The sequence below is a fragment of the Odontesthes bonariensis genome, chromosome 1 (assembly GCF_027942865.1).
Source record: "Odontesthes bonariensis isolate fOdoBon6 chromosome 1, fOdoBon6.hap1, whole genome shotgun sequence".
NCBI lineage: Eukaryota > Metazoa > Chordata > Actinopteri > Atheriniformes > Atherinopsidae > Odontesthes > Odontesthes bonariensis.
Genome location: NC_134506.1, coordinates 17500596 through 17518245, shown reverse-complemented (window position 1 = coordinate 17518245; position 17650 = coordinate 17500596). Strand labels below are relative to the sequence as shown.

Genomic DNA, 17650 nt, shown 5'->3' with positions numbered 1-17650 from the left:
TCGAATTTCCAATCATACATCACCGTCTTCCTACATTCTTTTTTAAATTGATTTGTTTGGTTATTTTTTAGTCAAGACAGCTTAATAGCAATCATCACAACCCACGCAAACTGAGAAGGGGCTCTTTCTGCCAAGTTCAACGATTTGATCAGTTCCAACTGTAGCCAGAAGCAAAAAAAAAAAAAAAACAAAGCCAGCTGAGAGGACAAACAAATAAAGGAATGATCCAAATGCTTATGATGATGAAGGTAGGTGTCACTTAGGGTGCTCCGATGGATCAAAATCAGCTAATGTTCATCCTAAATCCTTTCAATGGTGGTCTCTAAACGTGCCTAATCATAAGGGCCGATTCATTTGTTTATTTCTATCGTTATTATGGAGAGAAGAACTGTACCAGACCAGTGGTTGTAGGTGACCAGGGTATTGCACAAGTTCAGCTTGCTTTCTATGAAACATTCATGTGGTCTGGGTTTGTTCTTCCTGAGAAGCTACGTTCTTGGAAAATAATGTCTCTATGGAGTAAAACTAAACTAAACTGCTGTATCAGCTGTGTAGCACCGTACGGAAAATATTCAGTTTCGTCAAATTCAAAGGTAATTTGTCTGGTTCCTGTGGCAAGAAAAATCCCTGTTCAGAATGATCATCTCCACTTTAATTCCGTATCTGATCAGAGTCCCATCACACATGCTCTGTGATGCGAGTTGTTGCCCTCAGGCAGTCGATGGAGAGCTCAGCAATGATTTAAGAACTTCTTTGTGCCCGTTGGTGTTTAAAACAGAGCCTTGAAATAACTTTTGATAACCAAGTTGTGTTGTAGGGATGGAAACCACAAATCGATTGGTGCTAACTGTTGATTTATTTGGTGGATTATTCATTGATTTTATTTTTGCCATTCATTTTTTGCTTATAATTTTACCTAATTGTGTACCTAATTTTAATTGTTTAATTTCAGATAAAGAATTTCTATTATTTCATATCATGCCTCTTTAGGCAGGTGCATTTGATATCTAAGTGTTAGGGCTGCACGATATTAGAAAAATATGCGATACACGATAACATGACTGGATACTGCGATATCGATATTACTTGCGATATTTAATATATACATATATTTTTCCCTCTCTACTTGCCATTCTGCATTTTATCATGTATAAAACAACTGAGAGCAATGTTTTATTTCCAACATTTTTTTATTAGGAAAAAACATGGCTGATATACAGCATAAACTTAAAATGTCAACCTTTTTAATAACAGCAAATTAGGTGAATCAAGGAGGAGTTCACAAAATGAGGTCGGGAGGGACTTAAAAGTGCTTAAATGATTACATGGGGACAAGACCAAAATGGCTAGTGCATTTACATTCATAAAGCTTCCCTTGGCATAGCAAATGTGTTTAGCATAAACGGTATTCAGATTACAATTCTGCTGCCATAATGCTGGACAGGACAAGGGAAAAAAAAAAAAAAAAAAAATTGCGATAAAATTTCTACTTTTGCGATACGTGTATTGCAAGCCGTGGTATCGCGATAACGATACATTTTCGATATATCGTGCAGCCCTACTCGGGGTCAAACATTTTGGGGTCCAAGCTAAATTTCCCAACAGGGACAATAAAGTATACATCTATATCTACATTATAAATCAAAGTAATTAACTACACCATGTGATCAGTGTCGGCCAATTCTGCTCCCAGCCTTCAGACCCAAAAAATCTGATCGGACACCCTCAGTTGTTACCACAGAGACAGAATTTAAGCGCAGCTCTACACGGCGGTTATAGATATGAAAGCATGATTGTGCAACATAAGTTCATATAATTATCTTCCGAGCCCTTTCTCTCCCTGACAGTTATGCGATATAGCTTCTGGCATTGGTAAATGTGGAAAGACCAGGAATGCGTGTGGCATGGGCGATAAGGCTGCTGTAAAATTTAATTAGCACAAAGCCATGGTGAAAATGACTTAATTTCTCACTGCATTATTAACCAAAGCGCCATGCAAGAGCCCCGTCGTACTCAATGTACATAACAGGCTTATGTGAAAGACGACCATGGGAAGCAGAAAAAAACAGCTACAGGAAAAATACAATGTCACCGCCTTCAAATAACATTTGTGCACTTAGACCACATCCCTGACAAATCTTCTTAGTTTTGCCCGTTAGTTTCTCCGCTTCTATACAAGTAAATTAGGTGTTTATCAAGGCAGTCAGAGAACAGGACAGTATATATGTATGCGAGAAGAAAAAGAAAAGGGATATTCCAAGCCTGCTGAATAGCAATCCCACATTAGCAGCTTCACCTGCTGCTTGGGGCTTGAGCTGGTGCGAATGGACTGATTAGGTTCCTTGACTCAACATGCTGAACACCACTTTCTATTTCACGACTCACAGCCTTTATTAAAGCCCAGCTTCCTCATAATCCAGCTAAAAGTGGATATCTGAGAAGCCTGATCGGCTTAGGACTTGGCTAAAATCATGGGATGTTCAGCACAAAGACATGGGCCAGAGTGCTGAGGTGTTCTTTATCATCGGTTTTCTCTTTAGCACCGAGTAAGAACAGTGGAGCTCAGGCTCTGTGTGTGTGTGTGTGTGTGTGTGTGTGTGTGTGTGTGTATGTGTGTGTGTGTGTGTGCGCGTGTGTGTGTGTGTGCTGCATGTCCACTCATATCCGTTACATTGACCTCTTCAACCAGTCAACAGAATATATGGCAGTATATTTCACTTTCTCACCCTCTGTTATTCTGGACAGGATGTGGATAACAGATTGCACAACACGCACTGATTTACGCTGTCATTGTGTGTGTCCGTCAAAATTCTGCATGCTTCATTTAAAAACTAAATAAATTGGAAAGAAATACTGATGGCAGGTTCTGGACACACTTAAGCAAGTGGGAGCCATTAAAAGCCACTTTTCATTACCTATGTCCTTGTCTTTAAAGCAGCACAGGAAGCAAACAGCATAACGATCACACTGAGCACGATGTGGCACACAGAAAACCACAATCTAAATCACTGACTATAACATACACAGGTGTATATCTTTACAAACATGTTTGCCATTTAGTTGTTTTACCATCACTACATGATTTGGATTTGGATGTTTAATCACCATCATAAATGGTAAAGGTAAACGGATGGGATGGAATTTTATGGGCAGCTTCCATGTGAGAAAACCCTGAACTGTGTAAGCATGCAGCACATCAAAACCTGGATAAAGGTTAAAAAAAAAAAAAATCTTTCCATCATTGTTCTCCGACACCTTCAATTATTATTCCACAAATATCAGCGTAAAAGGTGAGACCTAATTACGTCAGCCACTTTGTTGAGGTGCCCTCTGCCCCATCTGTTCATTGTACATGTGCACAGGCTCAAACATGCGCCCGCAATAAGTGCAGCTTTTCACACGAACAAACAGACAAAGGCAGGTTAATGTACTTTTTCACCATCTGGATGTCTTTGTCTACAAGAAGAGTTAAACAACCAAAGCAGCAATCAAGTGTGCATATAAGAGAGACACTGTGATTGTGTGTGTGTGGGGTGGGGGGGGTTCAGACATGGACACAAAGAGCAAGACACCTGTCCCTGCCTAAGACCAAGACCAAACCCTGAATAATCTGTAACCTTCTGTGTGTATGTGAATCAAAGAAAGAATTGAAACAGAAAGCACAAATGCATGAGATTGAATAAGAAGAGTGTGTGTGGAAGTTTGAGACTGAGCAGTGTTCAGAAATAGAGGCTTCTCGGCAATAATCTGTCACTTTAATGAAAAGCACACACAGCGCAGGTGGTGTGTGGATGATATATGGTGACCAAACGCAGATAAATCAGCAACTTCTACAGTTACACTTTTGAAACCATGACATTTTTGCATCAATTGAAATAGATCAAGGGAGGAGAGCGTCTATGCTCCCTCTTTTTGTCTTGAGCTCACTGAAATGATTTAATAGCCCCTTCTTTACTGCTTATGTCACGTCTGGAGATGAAGTGAAGAAAAAAAAAAAACAGTCAAAAAGTAAAGAGAAGACTGAGGAAGTTTGAAGGCATTGGAATCTTTCACATGTATTTGACAATGATATGAAGAGACAGGAATGTCAAAGAGAAATGAAAAAACATAAACGCAATCTGCGGGATACAGTTAGCCCAGAGTGGAATCCACATATCACAGTCTATAAGAGGCTCAACCGAAAAGGCAGGCATCTAACAGCACACTCCTCAGTCATGTCAAAGTCTCACCAGGCTACCAAAGCTTATCTGAGTTCTAGTGTTTAAAAAGCATCTTGCATGTGAGCATGCAGAACACACAGTTGCAACAAAACTAACTTCATTTTAATAATCCTACTAGATTGACCTTCATTTCAACTTCACCGTCAAACCAATTTCATCTTAAGAATTTTTTGCAAGTTTCTGCTTCCATTTGCACCTTCGCTCGAGCCATACAAAGCTGCCACTGAATACCAGCTTGCAGGAACCAAGGATTCAAAAAATAAACTAATGCAGTAAAACTGGTCATGAAGTTGAGTTGGCATATATAGTACATATATAGATCCCAAATAACCAAGGGGTTGCTTTTAGTGTAAAGACACCAGCGCTTCAAAGTGAAGATACAGAAAAAGAAACATCGGCCTCCATTTGGTAACGGAGTTCGGTGACTCTGGGAAGTGACCTTCACGTGAACTTTAAGCTCTAGTCCAGCACTATATCACACATAATAATTGATAGGTCAGATATCACTGAAGACATCTGAAGTAATCGTCCTTAAACAGAGAAATCTACCTCCCCTTTCTCTCTCCAAAATCGATTAGTTCAGGACGAGGGCATTGCAGCCGGAACGTAGACTCTTAATGCATCCCTGGCTTGTGCTGTGTTACACACACGTAAGCCGCTTTCACCCATGCACTGGTGTCCTGAAACGTTCTTGGGATGATCTGGAAAATATTAATGTGCGCAACATTTGACCCAGACTTCTTGGGGAGATTTTCCAACTAACCCCCCCCCCCCCCTCTTCATTTCTATGAAGCAAAGCAAGGGGTGGTTTAAAAGGCAGTTTTTACATTCCCCTGAATGTCTACATGCATACACCAGCCAGTAGACGTGTGTATGCACCCAGACAGAGTCTGGAGGGATGTTTTGAGAGGGACACAACTAAAAAGCTATGGTTGATATATAGATTCAGTGAGAATCTTACACCTGTGTGGCTAAACACCATCGATCCATCATTCTGTGGGGCCCAATCCAATTTAGAGTTGAGGCGCCCCAGAGCCCCACAGCCTTATCCTAACCCAGGCCATAGGCACCGTAAAGCCCTCTTACCTTCATCCCCTAAAGTCTGCAGGCTTTTATGTGTATGTGTGTACGTGTGCTGACAGAGACTGCAGACCAAGCTAAACACTGTTGTTGCGTGCTCATGTTAAAAGTGCTCTGAGCCACTTTAAGGGGTAGGCCTGAAGAGGAGACGAGAGACGGAGGCAGCTGAGAAAATACCAGGAACTGAGGCCATGGAGCTAACTCGGGCCAAAGGAGGAAGGGGGAAAAAAAGAACAAAATAACATTAATCCATTTGTGTGTGACAGTGGAGCAGACTGCAGGGCAGGTTCTAATCCTATTTACTATTGTGTGGCAATCACACTCATTATGGTCACAAAGCACTGACGCCATAATCAATCTACTAGTCATATCAGCCTGATAGAAAGCACCGATACTGGCCATATAATTTGTTTGGTACAGGCAATAAACGCCCTTAACGCAAAAGCAACTCCCTTGGTTTAAAGACTTAGTGGCACCGTGCATGTCCAGACTGACCATCTAAATCGCTCCCTTTCACCGCCAATTACACTTTTTGGACACAGATGTTTCTAATGTAATTCTCTTTGTCGCTTCACTGACGTGCTGCAAAACTGCCAAGATATATCTTTTCTTGTAAGGGTATTCAAAGCACGGTAGCAGGGTGGTGTGAATATGGGGGAAAAAAAGAGAGAAAAAAAGAGCCGTTTAAGTGTTTGCGCCGCCAACGAAGCTTCATCACTTCCAAACTAAATGGAGAGCATCCTGTGGGTTTCATTCACTCCAGCGACTGAAGCCAGGGCAATAAAGGCCTGAATCTGTAGGAGTGAAGAGGAGAAGGGAAATAGGGGAGAAGGAGTGAAGCAGTAGCAGAGAGAGATACTCCATACCAATAACAGGCAATTATGTATGGGGAGGGCCATTGCCTGGCCATGAGAGTATAGAAGAACACAGCAGGGATATGGGATGGTAGGGAAATGAGGAAGAGTGTTATTTAGGAGGCAGATGGCAGAGAGGGGGAAATTAAGATGAATGGGCACTGAGAGGGCTGAGCTGGTGCTGGGCAGAGAAAAGTAATTAGCTCTGTTAGCTCTGGGAGGCTGGCAGTGAGTATGATGCCTACAGTGACAGGCGAAAGCCTTGAGCTCTATGAGACAACAAGGACGTGGCTGAAGCAGCCAGCAGGGGGTAGCTGGGTCAACAACCTTCCAGCTCATTCTCACCTATACAACACACTGAGTTTTTTTTTTTTTTTTTTTTGGGGGGGGGGTTTACAGCACAGACACTGAGCAAAAGCTCCTTTTCAGTATGCACTTCATTTTCTACTCAAATCCCGTTTTAATACAAGCTATCTCCGACGTGTTTTCTTTTACAGTCATCGTTCCACTCACACACACACAGCAAAGAGGCATCCAGGTCCAGCCTTTTTCTCTCACGTCATTCCTTGATCTCACCCTTACCAAACTGGCTTTCTTCGTCTTCCCCACACCATCTCTCTCCATTTCTAATGTCACAATCACATCTATCCATCTCTTTCCTCCCACCCCATAAATATCCCTTCCCTTCGTCCCTTTCCAATCTAATTCTAGATATGCCGTAGCAGAACAACAGAGAGAGGCCCTTTATCATCGCCGTCAATGATGTGGGTGGATTGTGTGTGAATAATTTTATTCATGCATGCTTGCACCCGGCCCACTGGGATTCCAATTACAAGTAATAAGAGGTAATAGGGTAACACAATAATTTCTTAAGTGCCTCTGTGGATTTACTCATCGAAAAAAAAATCTTCCACAAAAGAAGCTAGACAACAAAAAGGACAGTATGAGTAATATAGGACAATCCAATTTGGTGTAATTTGTATTTCTTTCAAGCTCCACTCTCAGAAGGTCGTACAGTTGGTTAGTTTTAAATTCAAAGATAAATATGAAGCTTCTCAATGATGATGTGCCCGAGGCAACAGGTGGCTGATATACATTTTACGTCGGCCTCTCTTCATTCTTCCAATAAGAAGAGCTTTGAATATAATCATATGTACATAGGTCATCAGTGAAAAATTCAAGAGAAAAGAATACTATTCTTCCAACTGCATTCAAAAGCACGGACACTAACTCAAAATGCTGCAGTCACAGCGTAGCTCAGAGCAGCCCACACACTACTTTCAGAGAATCTCACGACTGCCTCCGAGTCTGCACATGATGCAGTCTGAAATTGTTTGATTAATGGTCTTTCACACTTTCAGTAGGCACACAGGCAAGGGAAAAAAAGAAGGGAAAAAAAAAAAAAAAGCCAAAGCAAATTGAAAGGGACAAAAAGGTTGCTGGACACACGCACACAAAAAGCTGGACGACTGTATGCTCAAAGGGAATTTGCAGCTTGCAGTACAAGCCAAGTAAGACTTAGACTTATTTGATGCTGATTTCCAGCAGCAGATAGAGGACAGAGCTGAGCATGCTTGAGGCTTTAGCTGTGTGGGTTCTTTATTTTAAGTGTTACCATGGTTAACAGGCCTCAGAACCTGGCGGAAGGAGCCGGGGCTGATCGTCTGGTGCTGGTTATCTGTGGGAAGGCCAATGAACAAATAATGCCAACACATACAGTACTAAGATCAGAAATATGACAAGGAGGCGTTCACCGCCTGAAGGCAACCGCAACTGCAATGACGTGTTTGAGGACTCAGATTTGTACAATGGTAAAGTTGTAGCTAACGTTTAATGAGGAATCCATTCAGAACATGCCCACATCTAATGCTGGATTCACAACTTCAGTTTGTTTTATCTTGCAAATGACTGAGGACGAGAGCCGGACCAGAATAACTTTATTATTGATTCTTGAGCATCCGACTGGAACTACAACACTGCACAAACACGAGGACTGGGTTTAAGAGCATGTCTTTGTGTACAAATGTGTGATGAGTCTTACCTCTGGGCCTCGGCGCTCTCTTCCTGCGATCTCTGAATGCAGCTCCTGATTGCAAGGCTTCAAGCAAACTATCCATCACGCCCGTTTCATCATTCTCTGCCAAGGAACAAGAAGAGGATGTTGAAAGGAAAAGGAAATGTAAGGAAACTAAGTAACACACTGTAAAGCGTAGTTTCTGCAAGCGCCAACTCTTGAATTCAACAGTCCAACAATTTGAAGAATGCATCTACCGACGAGGGGCGATTGAAAAGAAAATGTAATGTTCTGAAAGCTGTCTTAGTTAGCTGTTGACACAAAACACACAGCAAAAACAAATCCATCAAGGTTTGATAATGACTCCGCATGAACACCAGTGGAAGGATGGAACATCATTCATTACCCTCGTTTCAAATTAGTATGTGTATCACATACATAAGCTTTCATATGTGCCTTTTTCGTATGGCAACTTTGCACAAATCAACCAAGGACTCCAGTATTTAAGGAGACTAAAACAGATGATGAAGAATATCAAATAGCAATGAAAAAAGTCATGTTTACAGGAGTACATGGTAGACTGTGAAGCTGGAGCAAGACACCCAAAGCAGGAAATGTGGTGTATGATACTATTCATTACTATTTATTCAATATATCAAGTGCTGCTTTTTTAAACCGAACAAGGAACCATAAAAGCATAAAGGACTCCGCAGACGCGTGATGTAAATCATGCCTTCTGTGAAATAAGGATAACTGAAAACCCGACTCTACTGAGGGAAAAATGATTGGTTTGGCCAGTTTTGGAGTGAACATGCCTACCAGTGGACAGGGAGAAACAAACAAGCATAGGCATCAGATTTAATTCATGGGAATGGTCTGAAAAAAAGGATGTCACTGAAAAATATGCTTCATCTGTGGTTTGAAAATATGAATGTGTGCGTAAGTGTTTTATTTTCAATGCCACTTATTTCACTGTTTGTTTTACATTTTCACCAAGTCCTTTTAAAATGTTAAAAAACTGCATTTCTCTTAACTCAAGGAGCACTTATGTACATTTCGTCTGCCGACACACTGAGAAGTACACATTTTGTTGGTTTTTTTTCCCTTTAACCGAGGACTACCGGAAAATTATTTTCTATTTTATAAGTGTAGGTTTGTTGCTGAAAAAAAATTGTGCGGCGACATTTGAAACACTGCGGTGTTAAGTTTGGTAAAGTGAAAGTTTCCTTTCATGAAGGCTCTTTGCAAATGAGGTAATGTCGCACTTTAGGACAGGTCTTAAATGCGAGACCACTTTCCAGCAAGTAGACAGCTCCCATTGCAGCAGAATCAATCTGCTCACTGAACTGAAAGCAAGACACACTTATGTGATCATTCCTCCGCTCTTCCATTCTAATGGTTCTTCTATTCGATGTAAACAGTTACAGCTATCCTTACAGCAGAAAGAACATGACATTTAAAAATATATATATATATATATATATATTTTTTTTTTTAATCATTAAGAAAAAAATGAATAGGAAACGTTAAACGTAAAAATATCCTTTCCCCCCCGAGCAACTCCGGATTATGAGAGAGTCCATCCCCTTTCCAGGAGTTTGGTTCCAGAGCTCTTGCTCTGTGTGGAGGTGAGCTCAACTATATCTAGTCAGTACTTCATACACCAGCTTCGGCTCTTTCCCCGCCAGCAAGGTGACATTCCCCAAAGCCAGTTAGCGTCCCCAGGAATGGATCTGCCCAGGCCCCTTTTTTTGCCGTCCGCCCAGATCACATTGCAAACTGACCTTGAGTCTCCTCCCCGCAGGTGGTGAGCCCACGTGGAGGTGGCACCCTTTCACTTCCAGGGGCTGAGACCGCCTGAGCTCGGCCAAGTCCCAGGAGCTCAGGCTCCGGCTCAGGCTCAGGCTCCGGGACTCGCCACTGAGATTCCCCTAAACAGGCCTGCCTCCAGGGCGAGGAATGGGGTGGGGGTGCATTAACTTTTCTGGGTGAGGTCATCTTCATTCTTTTGTCACTCCATCAAGGTCTATGAATCACTTAGTCTGACCACTTTCCAGAGACAAATTTGCCTTTGGAGAGCATACCAAGGGCTGGCAGCACTAAGAACACAGCTTTAAGGGTGATGGGGCTCCTCAAACCCCTCCGCCACAAGAAGGAGGCTATTACTTGTCCATCGTTATTCCAGTCCTCACTGATGGCCATGAGATTTGGATAGTGACTGAAAGATGACATCACAGACATGTGTGGCTTAAATGAGTTGCCTCCTAAGGTGGACGGGCTCAGCCTAAGAGAAGGGGTGAGGAGCTCGTGCATCTAGGTTGAGCTTAGAGTCGAGCCACTGCTCCTCTGGATGGCGATGTCAGCTGAGGTGGTTGGGACCCTGATTATCGTGTATGCTGGCTAGAGTTGGATGTCTCGAGACCGGTCTTGGTCTCGAGACCGGTCTCGAGACCACTTTTACGTGTTCTCGGTCTTGTCACAGTCTCGACCGTCTTTGGTCTTGGTCTTGTCTTGGTCTCGGATCCCTCGGTCTTGTCTTGGTCTCGGGAGATTTGCAACAAATAATGTCCATGATACAAAACATAACATTCGATAATGCAACATTAAATTATTTCACCTTTCACGCCTTTCAAATGCAACCAATCAATGACATGCATGTATTTTGTTGTGATTAAGAAACTGGCGCTCATCCAATCAAAAGACGCAAGTGTAGAGCCAGTGCAAAACTTTACGTTTACGTTGTAGCTCAGTCTCAGTCAGACCTAGTAGCCTAACAATAATGTCAGCAAATTCCGGCATCATCAAATTTGCATTTACGGACCATAAAGACATTTGCAGTTTTGCAAAGTGTCTCTCACCGAAACAGCCGGGCCGGGACCACATCAACGTTCACCAGACACCTGGAGCGGAGACACCCGGAGAGGTAAGCTAGCTAGTCGGTACTGGCTCCAAACTCTTTATCCGTACCAATATTACATGACCAGATCATGCATGTGCTAGTATTATTTATCATGACATGCTCTTCTTACACGCGCGGTATAAATTATTTAGGGACGGATATTTTTTTGCAAGCTTCAGTTCTTTGCAGACTTACTGAAACATTTTTGGCTGAGAGTGTAACTAAATGCTAAGTACAGGTAGTTAACTTATCAGTGGCTCTTGGCTACTTAACATTTTTCACCAACGTTAGATATTTTGGCGAATTCATTGAGTAGAAATACTTTATATCAAAACCGTGTCAGTGAGCACTTTAAGGCCTGGTACCATGTGGTTTGTTGTTGATTTTGGCATAATATTGTTGCTGACACGCAAGGAAGGATGAGCCATGGGTGCCTCGACATTGCTAGGTTAGCACTAGCGGCATTCTCGCCGATGAAGCCAGATATCAGAGCAGCTGTTTTCGACTGACATTGTGTCATAAAAGCTGTGAGGTAAAAACGTCCTAAAACCAGAGACACTTATGAAGGAGAAAGTACAATTTGACATGTTGATTGTTTAGCGACAGCTCGAAACTCCTTGCAACGAGTTTGATTCACACGCCGCAACTCCTCTACTACTGTCTCGTCATGAATCTTGAGTTTGAGTTGACCTGAGCATAATTGCAACTGACACCCATTCTACAAAATGTACAATCATGTTTGACGTGGTTATGGTGGTTAGGCGTCTTGTCCTGTGTTAACTGTAACCAGTCCAGCATGTTATTATTAGATAGGTAGATAGGTGGATGGATGGATGGATAGATAGAGTAATGTATTTATCTATCTTTCTCTTTCTATCTATCTACTATGGGACACAATTCTATTGTATAGTAACTTTAGACTTTTTTGAATATGTATATATTTTTCTTTCATTTCTTGTCATTACCTGTGTCTGATTGCTGGCTGACACATAAGGAGGCTTAATGCAATGTGAAAAAATAATTTTATGTTAATGTGTCACACTGGATTGGATGAGGTTATTTTGTATGTAAAGACCTGCACTCATTGATAGATTTAAAATTACTGCATTTGTAAGATACAGTAGTTTGTTGTGGTTGAATAGAAACAGATGACTTACAGATTCTTTTCCCCCTATGTTGTAGGTACTTGGAGTACAAATCTCTGCATTGTTCTGTCTGTAGTTGACATAATACCTTCTTAAATTGAATTTAAACTGGGACTGAACCTCTTACCCCAGTATGCTGCTTTTATTCAATTGATGCAAGTTATGGTGTAACACTAGTTCACTAGCTGTTTTTTTTTGTTTTTTTTTTTTTGGTCTCGGTCTCGTCTCGTCTTGGTCTCGTCTCGACTTTGTCTTGGTCTTGACTCAGTCTGTCTTGGCCTTGGTCTCGTCTTGGTCTCGGTCTTGATACCCTCTGGTCTTGGTAGTGTCTTGGTCTCGGTTTAGGCGGTCTTGACTACAAGTCTACTTCATACACACAGAGTGTATGTGCTTGACTGGCCTGCCTGCAGTCCACATCTGTCTCCTATTGAAAATGTATGGAGCATCATGAAGAAGAGAATCAGACAACAACAACCACGGACTGTTGAGCAGCTGAAACCTTGGATTCAGATTGAATGTAAACACAAGAAACTTGTGCTAAAGAAAAATAAATAAAAGGACCAGACTCAGTGAATAATTCCCTATACTCCCTATAATATAGATCAGTGAGCAGTGCTGACCAATATGTCATTGGGGTCATCAGGTGGGAACCTCCTTTCATCAGTGTTTCGTCTAGTTGGGCCCACGACACTTACCTGACTCCCGCCCTCTGGTATTCGCATACCATCTGGGACGAGCCCACAACCGACATGATTTCAAATGGGGCTATTTTTTCTAAAACTCGTGCATGTGATTGGATGAAGAATCTGTCCGTCATCTTGACTGACACGCCACTTCAGCCACTCCCAATGACTCAACCCGTGCTTCATTTGTATAGTGGGAGGTCCCGGAGCGCAGAGGATGAGTGGCTCCGGTGCGAAAAAAAAGCGCGCAGGGGCGCTTTCGAGCAACCCTGTGCGCCACACCGAAAATAATCTGGGCATGTATTGTAGGCCTAATAACGATAGTCACATCAAATCCGGCGCCGCTTTACAAACTCTGGCTAACTGTCCAATAGAACGGAAGTGTGCACCCTCCTTTTCCGTAATATATATATATATATATTTTTTTTTTTTGGTCTCGGTCTTGGTCTCGTCTCGACTTTGTCTTGGTCTTGACTCAGTCTGTCTTGGCCTTGGTCTCGTCTTGGTCTCGGTCTTGATACCCTCTGGTCTTGGTAGTGTCTTGGTCTCGGTTTAGGCGGTCTTGACTACAAGTCTAATGCTGGCCACCTCTCTCTTTGGAGTTTTTTTTTTTTAGGCATGTTTGAGGAGGCCCTACAGCAAGGGATTTTAGGGAATATAATATAATTGAATATAACCGAATATAATGTCTATCTATCTATCTCTCTCTCTCTCTACATATACATCAATTAATATAATATAATAAAATATCACAAAAATAATAATACAATTGAGTGCATTTTCTATTATACTTATTATACTTTTGTTGTGACTATCAAACCTAAGACTACTTCATGTAAACATTGATCTATGGGCTGTAGAACTATATAATCAACTAATACATCCACAGCAATGATAACTTAACAATTTATATAGGCATTCAAATGAAAATAAATGCTGTATTCTCTATTTTTGCATTCATGCGTCCTTCATCAAAGTGTGAAGTGATGAAAAAAAAAGGAAAAAAGAAGTCGGTAGAACTATAACGGCTTCATAGCTTGGCCAAGCTGTGCCATCAACCACAGTGTGACTGCCGAGTCCCACCGCTGATCTAGAGAAGGGCAGGAGGACATTGCTCTGATTAAGGTTGGGTGTGTTTTCGTCACTCCTTCAATTTTGACAAACCCCTATGGAAGAATGAGACACTGGAAGGAAAAAGGAAAAATTAAGACAGAAAGAAGACGGCTGAAACTAAGGCCTCGTAATACCCCAAGAACCTTTCCCGGGCCTGAGTCTTGCCATTTTATACCCACACACATAGCGCTTATATGAAAAATATCAATTCAAGCAAATTGAAAAAATACCGTTGTTTAGGTTTTTGTACAGGACAGTCAAGAACATGAACATGGATGATGGGAAAAAGGCGCAGAAAAAGCCATAAGTTCGTAGGGAGGCATGCACCCCCAAATGTTGCACTTGGACATATTGTGTCTTTCTTTGCATCTTCTTAAGAAGTAACATGGATTCATGTTGTATCAGACTCTTGGAGTCTTTTGAATTAAAGTAGGTGCATTATTCAGAGGAAGAGAAGCTAAATGATGTGCTTATTCTGAAAGACCAACGTGTGCAGTGCCTGTTCATGCATCCATGGCCTTCCCGGTGTTGAAAGCGAAGAGCTTGTGAGCAGAGGTAGGCAGAGGGAGACAGGGCTGCGTGCTCTGTTAAAGCATCAGTATATCGCCATAGTTTCACACAGCAAAGAGTAGTTTGCTGCATACTGGAAGTATAATGGAGGTATTTCGTTTTTAAGAGAAAATATCTGTGAGGTATTTGCACAGGAAAAATAAATAAATAAATAAATAAAATAAAAAAACAGAAATATCAAATATCGTTCAAGGGTCACAGAAACAAAAGTTATTCTCAACTGTTCCCTGAGAATAAAGACTATGCAGCCACCTTGAGGAAAAAGTGCAGCACCCACCTTTTTTCACAGAGTTGTTTTTTGCGTGTCTGCTCCAAGCACACAAAGGTGAAGGTCTTTGAAATCAACAGCAAAGTGCTGGTGTCGTCACAGCCACTTTTGTTCAGACAGCCGATCACATTGGCAGAAATTTCCACCCTGATAACTTGGAAATAACTTGGAAGACAAACTTGTTCTCGCTGTGTCCGTCTATTTCAAACTATGTGTCAGACAAAAATGATCTGAGCAAAGAAAAGTTCACTATGTGGGAGCAGATCAGTCGGGCGCATACCATCATATCAATAATGTGATAGTGAGGCTGGAACAGTCTTTTAAAATCTAGATGACCTGCATTCTGTCTAACAGGTGACAGTTATGCTCTGCAGGGCTCATCGTCTATTTCAGTGTTTTTCCCAATTCTGGTCCTCAGGACCCACTGCCCTGCATGTTTTCAATGTTTCCCTCCTCGAGCACACCTGATTCAAATGATCAACTCGTCATCGAGCTCTGCAGTGGCCTGATAAGGAGCCATCCATTTGAATGAGGTGTGCTGGAGGAGGGAAACATTGAAAACATGCAGTGTAGTCGGTCCCGAGGACCGGAATTGAGAAACTCTGGTCCATCTGATTGTTGCGCTCTGGCACCGCTTACCACCGGTTGTCCCTGTTAAAACTGTTCCTTAATAAACCTAAAATAACTCTAGAAAAGGGTTCCTTCTCATAGTAGCTCCAGCACATGACTGTCATAATCATTGTACTAATGTCTCCGATGTGTGTCAACACACTCACCTGTACCTGCACCACAGCCGGCAGACTAAGTTAAGACGAGCCGTTTGCCTCTCACGGTGAAAAGCTCAACGTTTAGCAAGAAGCATTCGGGCGAACACGCTTGAAATAGTACAGGGGACAGAGGTAGGCTAACGTTGCAATGGTTAAAGTGGAGATATGTTGCGACATTATCGTCATGAAATCTAAAAGCAGTGCTGCATCACAGGGATTTTCTGGTGAAACGCCAGCAGCAGGCACCATGTGCACCCATACGTAGGTGAGGACGGATCAGAAGTTGTGCAAAAAGTAAATAAACGCGTTTACAGGTACCCCCATATGTGGGATAAGTTCCTAATGGATGGGAAAATGAGGACCGCATTGCAGTCAGCGACAGACCTCTGATCTGTGCCCCATCTGAGACGCCGACAAGCTTCTTCCCTGAGCTCTTTCAATCTTTCATGAGACTTTTTCATGAAACATTAACTGTGACCACAACAGTCGCAATGTACCACGTCGCCTGCGAACTGATATTTTCATCTTCTGTCAAGCATGAAGCAAACCAATAATAGCTGTCAATCTGGTCCACACTGCTTAGTCCCTTGACATCAACGTTCCTGTACACTGAAGCTGCTGTATTGAGGGCAGCGTCCCCATAGTGGTGGGATGTGGCTGTACCGAATCCCTTTACAACGCTTCAACTACACACACGCGCAGACAGTAGATACAGTATATAATGGCCTACTTTCTTGTCTGCCTGCTCCTACAAGTTCATTTGTCGTGCTTTTTATTTGCAACACTTGCACTCCTCCTCTGGCTGACAGGTGCCTAGTTCTTCATCATTGCACAGAGCGGAGAGGCAGCTAAAATTCCTGAGAAAACCAAACGCTCCTCGACGTCCAAATTTGTCTCCACCGCCACGGCAATTCATCAAAGGCAGCGAGGTTAACATTTGCCACAACACACCCAGACACACACAAATATAGATGGCATGCACAAAAATGGAGCAGATCAATCTCTTGAAACCCGGAGTGAGCGCCTTCATGTGTAGTACTCCGTTTGACTCCAGCCTACAAAAACATGAAACGTTTGGTGCGTCTCTGGAGGGAAAAACCAAAAACGAAACCCACTCAGATCTCCCGCCTCAGGAATATATGGGAGCGAAAACAGTCCAATTTTACACATCAGTCAAAAGTAACTCAAACAGGCTGAGATGGAAAACTGCTTTAAAAAATGTAGACAAAAGGTGCTTTCAGACATTTAAACTTTGAAAAATCACAACACATATTTATATAGCGACACCCACGTGTTCACAAACTTTGAGAGATCACAGACATGTCACACGGGGGGGCAATGGTAGAGGAACACATGGCAGCAGAACATGAGACGAACGAGCGGCTGGGAAATGGGTCTGAAACAGTCGTTCAGCCAGTGGATGGTGGTGCTGTGGAGGATTCGGCAGGAGAACAAAGCTTCCCCAGAAGGACAAAAAGCAAAGAATCGCATCTAAGCCTTTGCAGCTGAGTTACCGATCGGTGCTTTGATCTGCATAATTTGCCCGTCATTTTTAGTTTTTTTCTGGTGCGTGTGGATTTAAAGCTTTCATGACAGGTGTACGATGTGGAAGAGCTTTTTTGCTTAAAATGTGAGGCCTCACAGCTTTGTAAATCGCGCTCTGCAGCCAGCTCCGAGGCCAAAGTCTTGGCGTTAAAAGAAAGCAGGAGCAGCTCTACAGAGACGTGCCAAGCTTAATCTAAACAAAACAAAACAAAAAAGTGCTGAAAACAGTGTAGATGAACAAGTTTCCTGGTCAGATCAACAAGAAGATAAAAGCAGAGGAGGGTTTACTTTACAACAAACTAAAAGAACAAAGTCTGGGAGCAGAACCAAGAATAAGCTAGACCTCCACCTCTGGGGAAAAGCTTTAGTTACCCTCCTGTCTAAAGTGAAACTTCAATCACCATCTATTTAATCAGGGCCTGTTCAGAGGAGCGTTTTCCATTGTCTGGACAAGCAGCCTGTCCGTGTGTCGATGTCTACTCTCCATTCAGT

The 17650-nt window shown here is 42.3% G+C and overlaps 1 protein-coding gene across 1 annotated transcript in view; it reads right to left on the bottom strand.

Annotated features, from left to right (window-relative positions):
* The window catches only part of LOC142365773 (protein diaphanous homolog 3-like), a 174540-nt gene that overhangs the window by 50902 nt on the left and 105988 nt on the right, over positions 1-17650 (bottom strand). The window contains exons 26-27 of the mRNA XM_075447503.1: positions 8196-8291; positions 7770-7832 (exon numbers count right to left, since the gene is read on the bottom strand). Coding sequence (XP_075303618.1) covers positions 7770-7832; positions 8196-8291 — 159 coding nt within the window. The remainder of the gene's footprint in view (positions 1-7769; positions 7833-8195; positions 8292-17650) is intronic.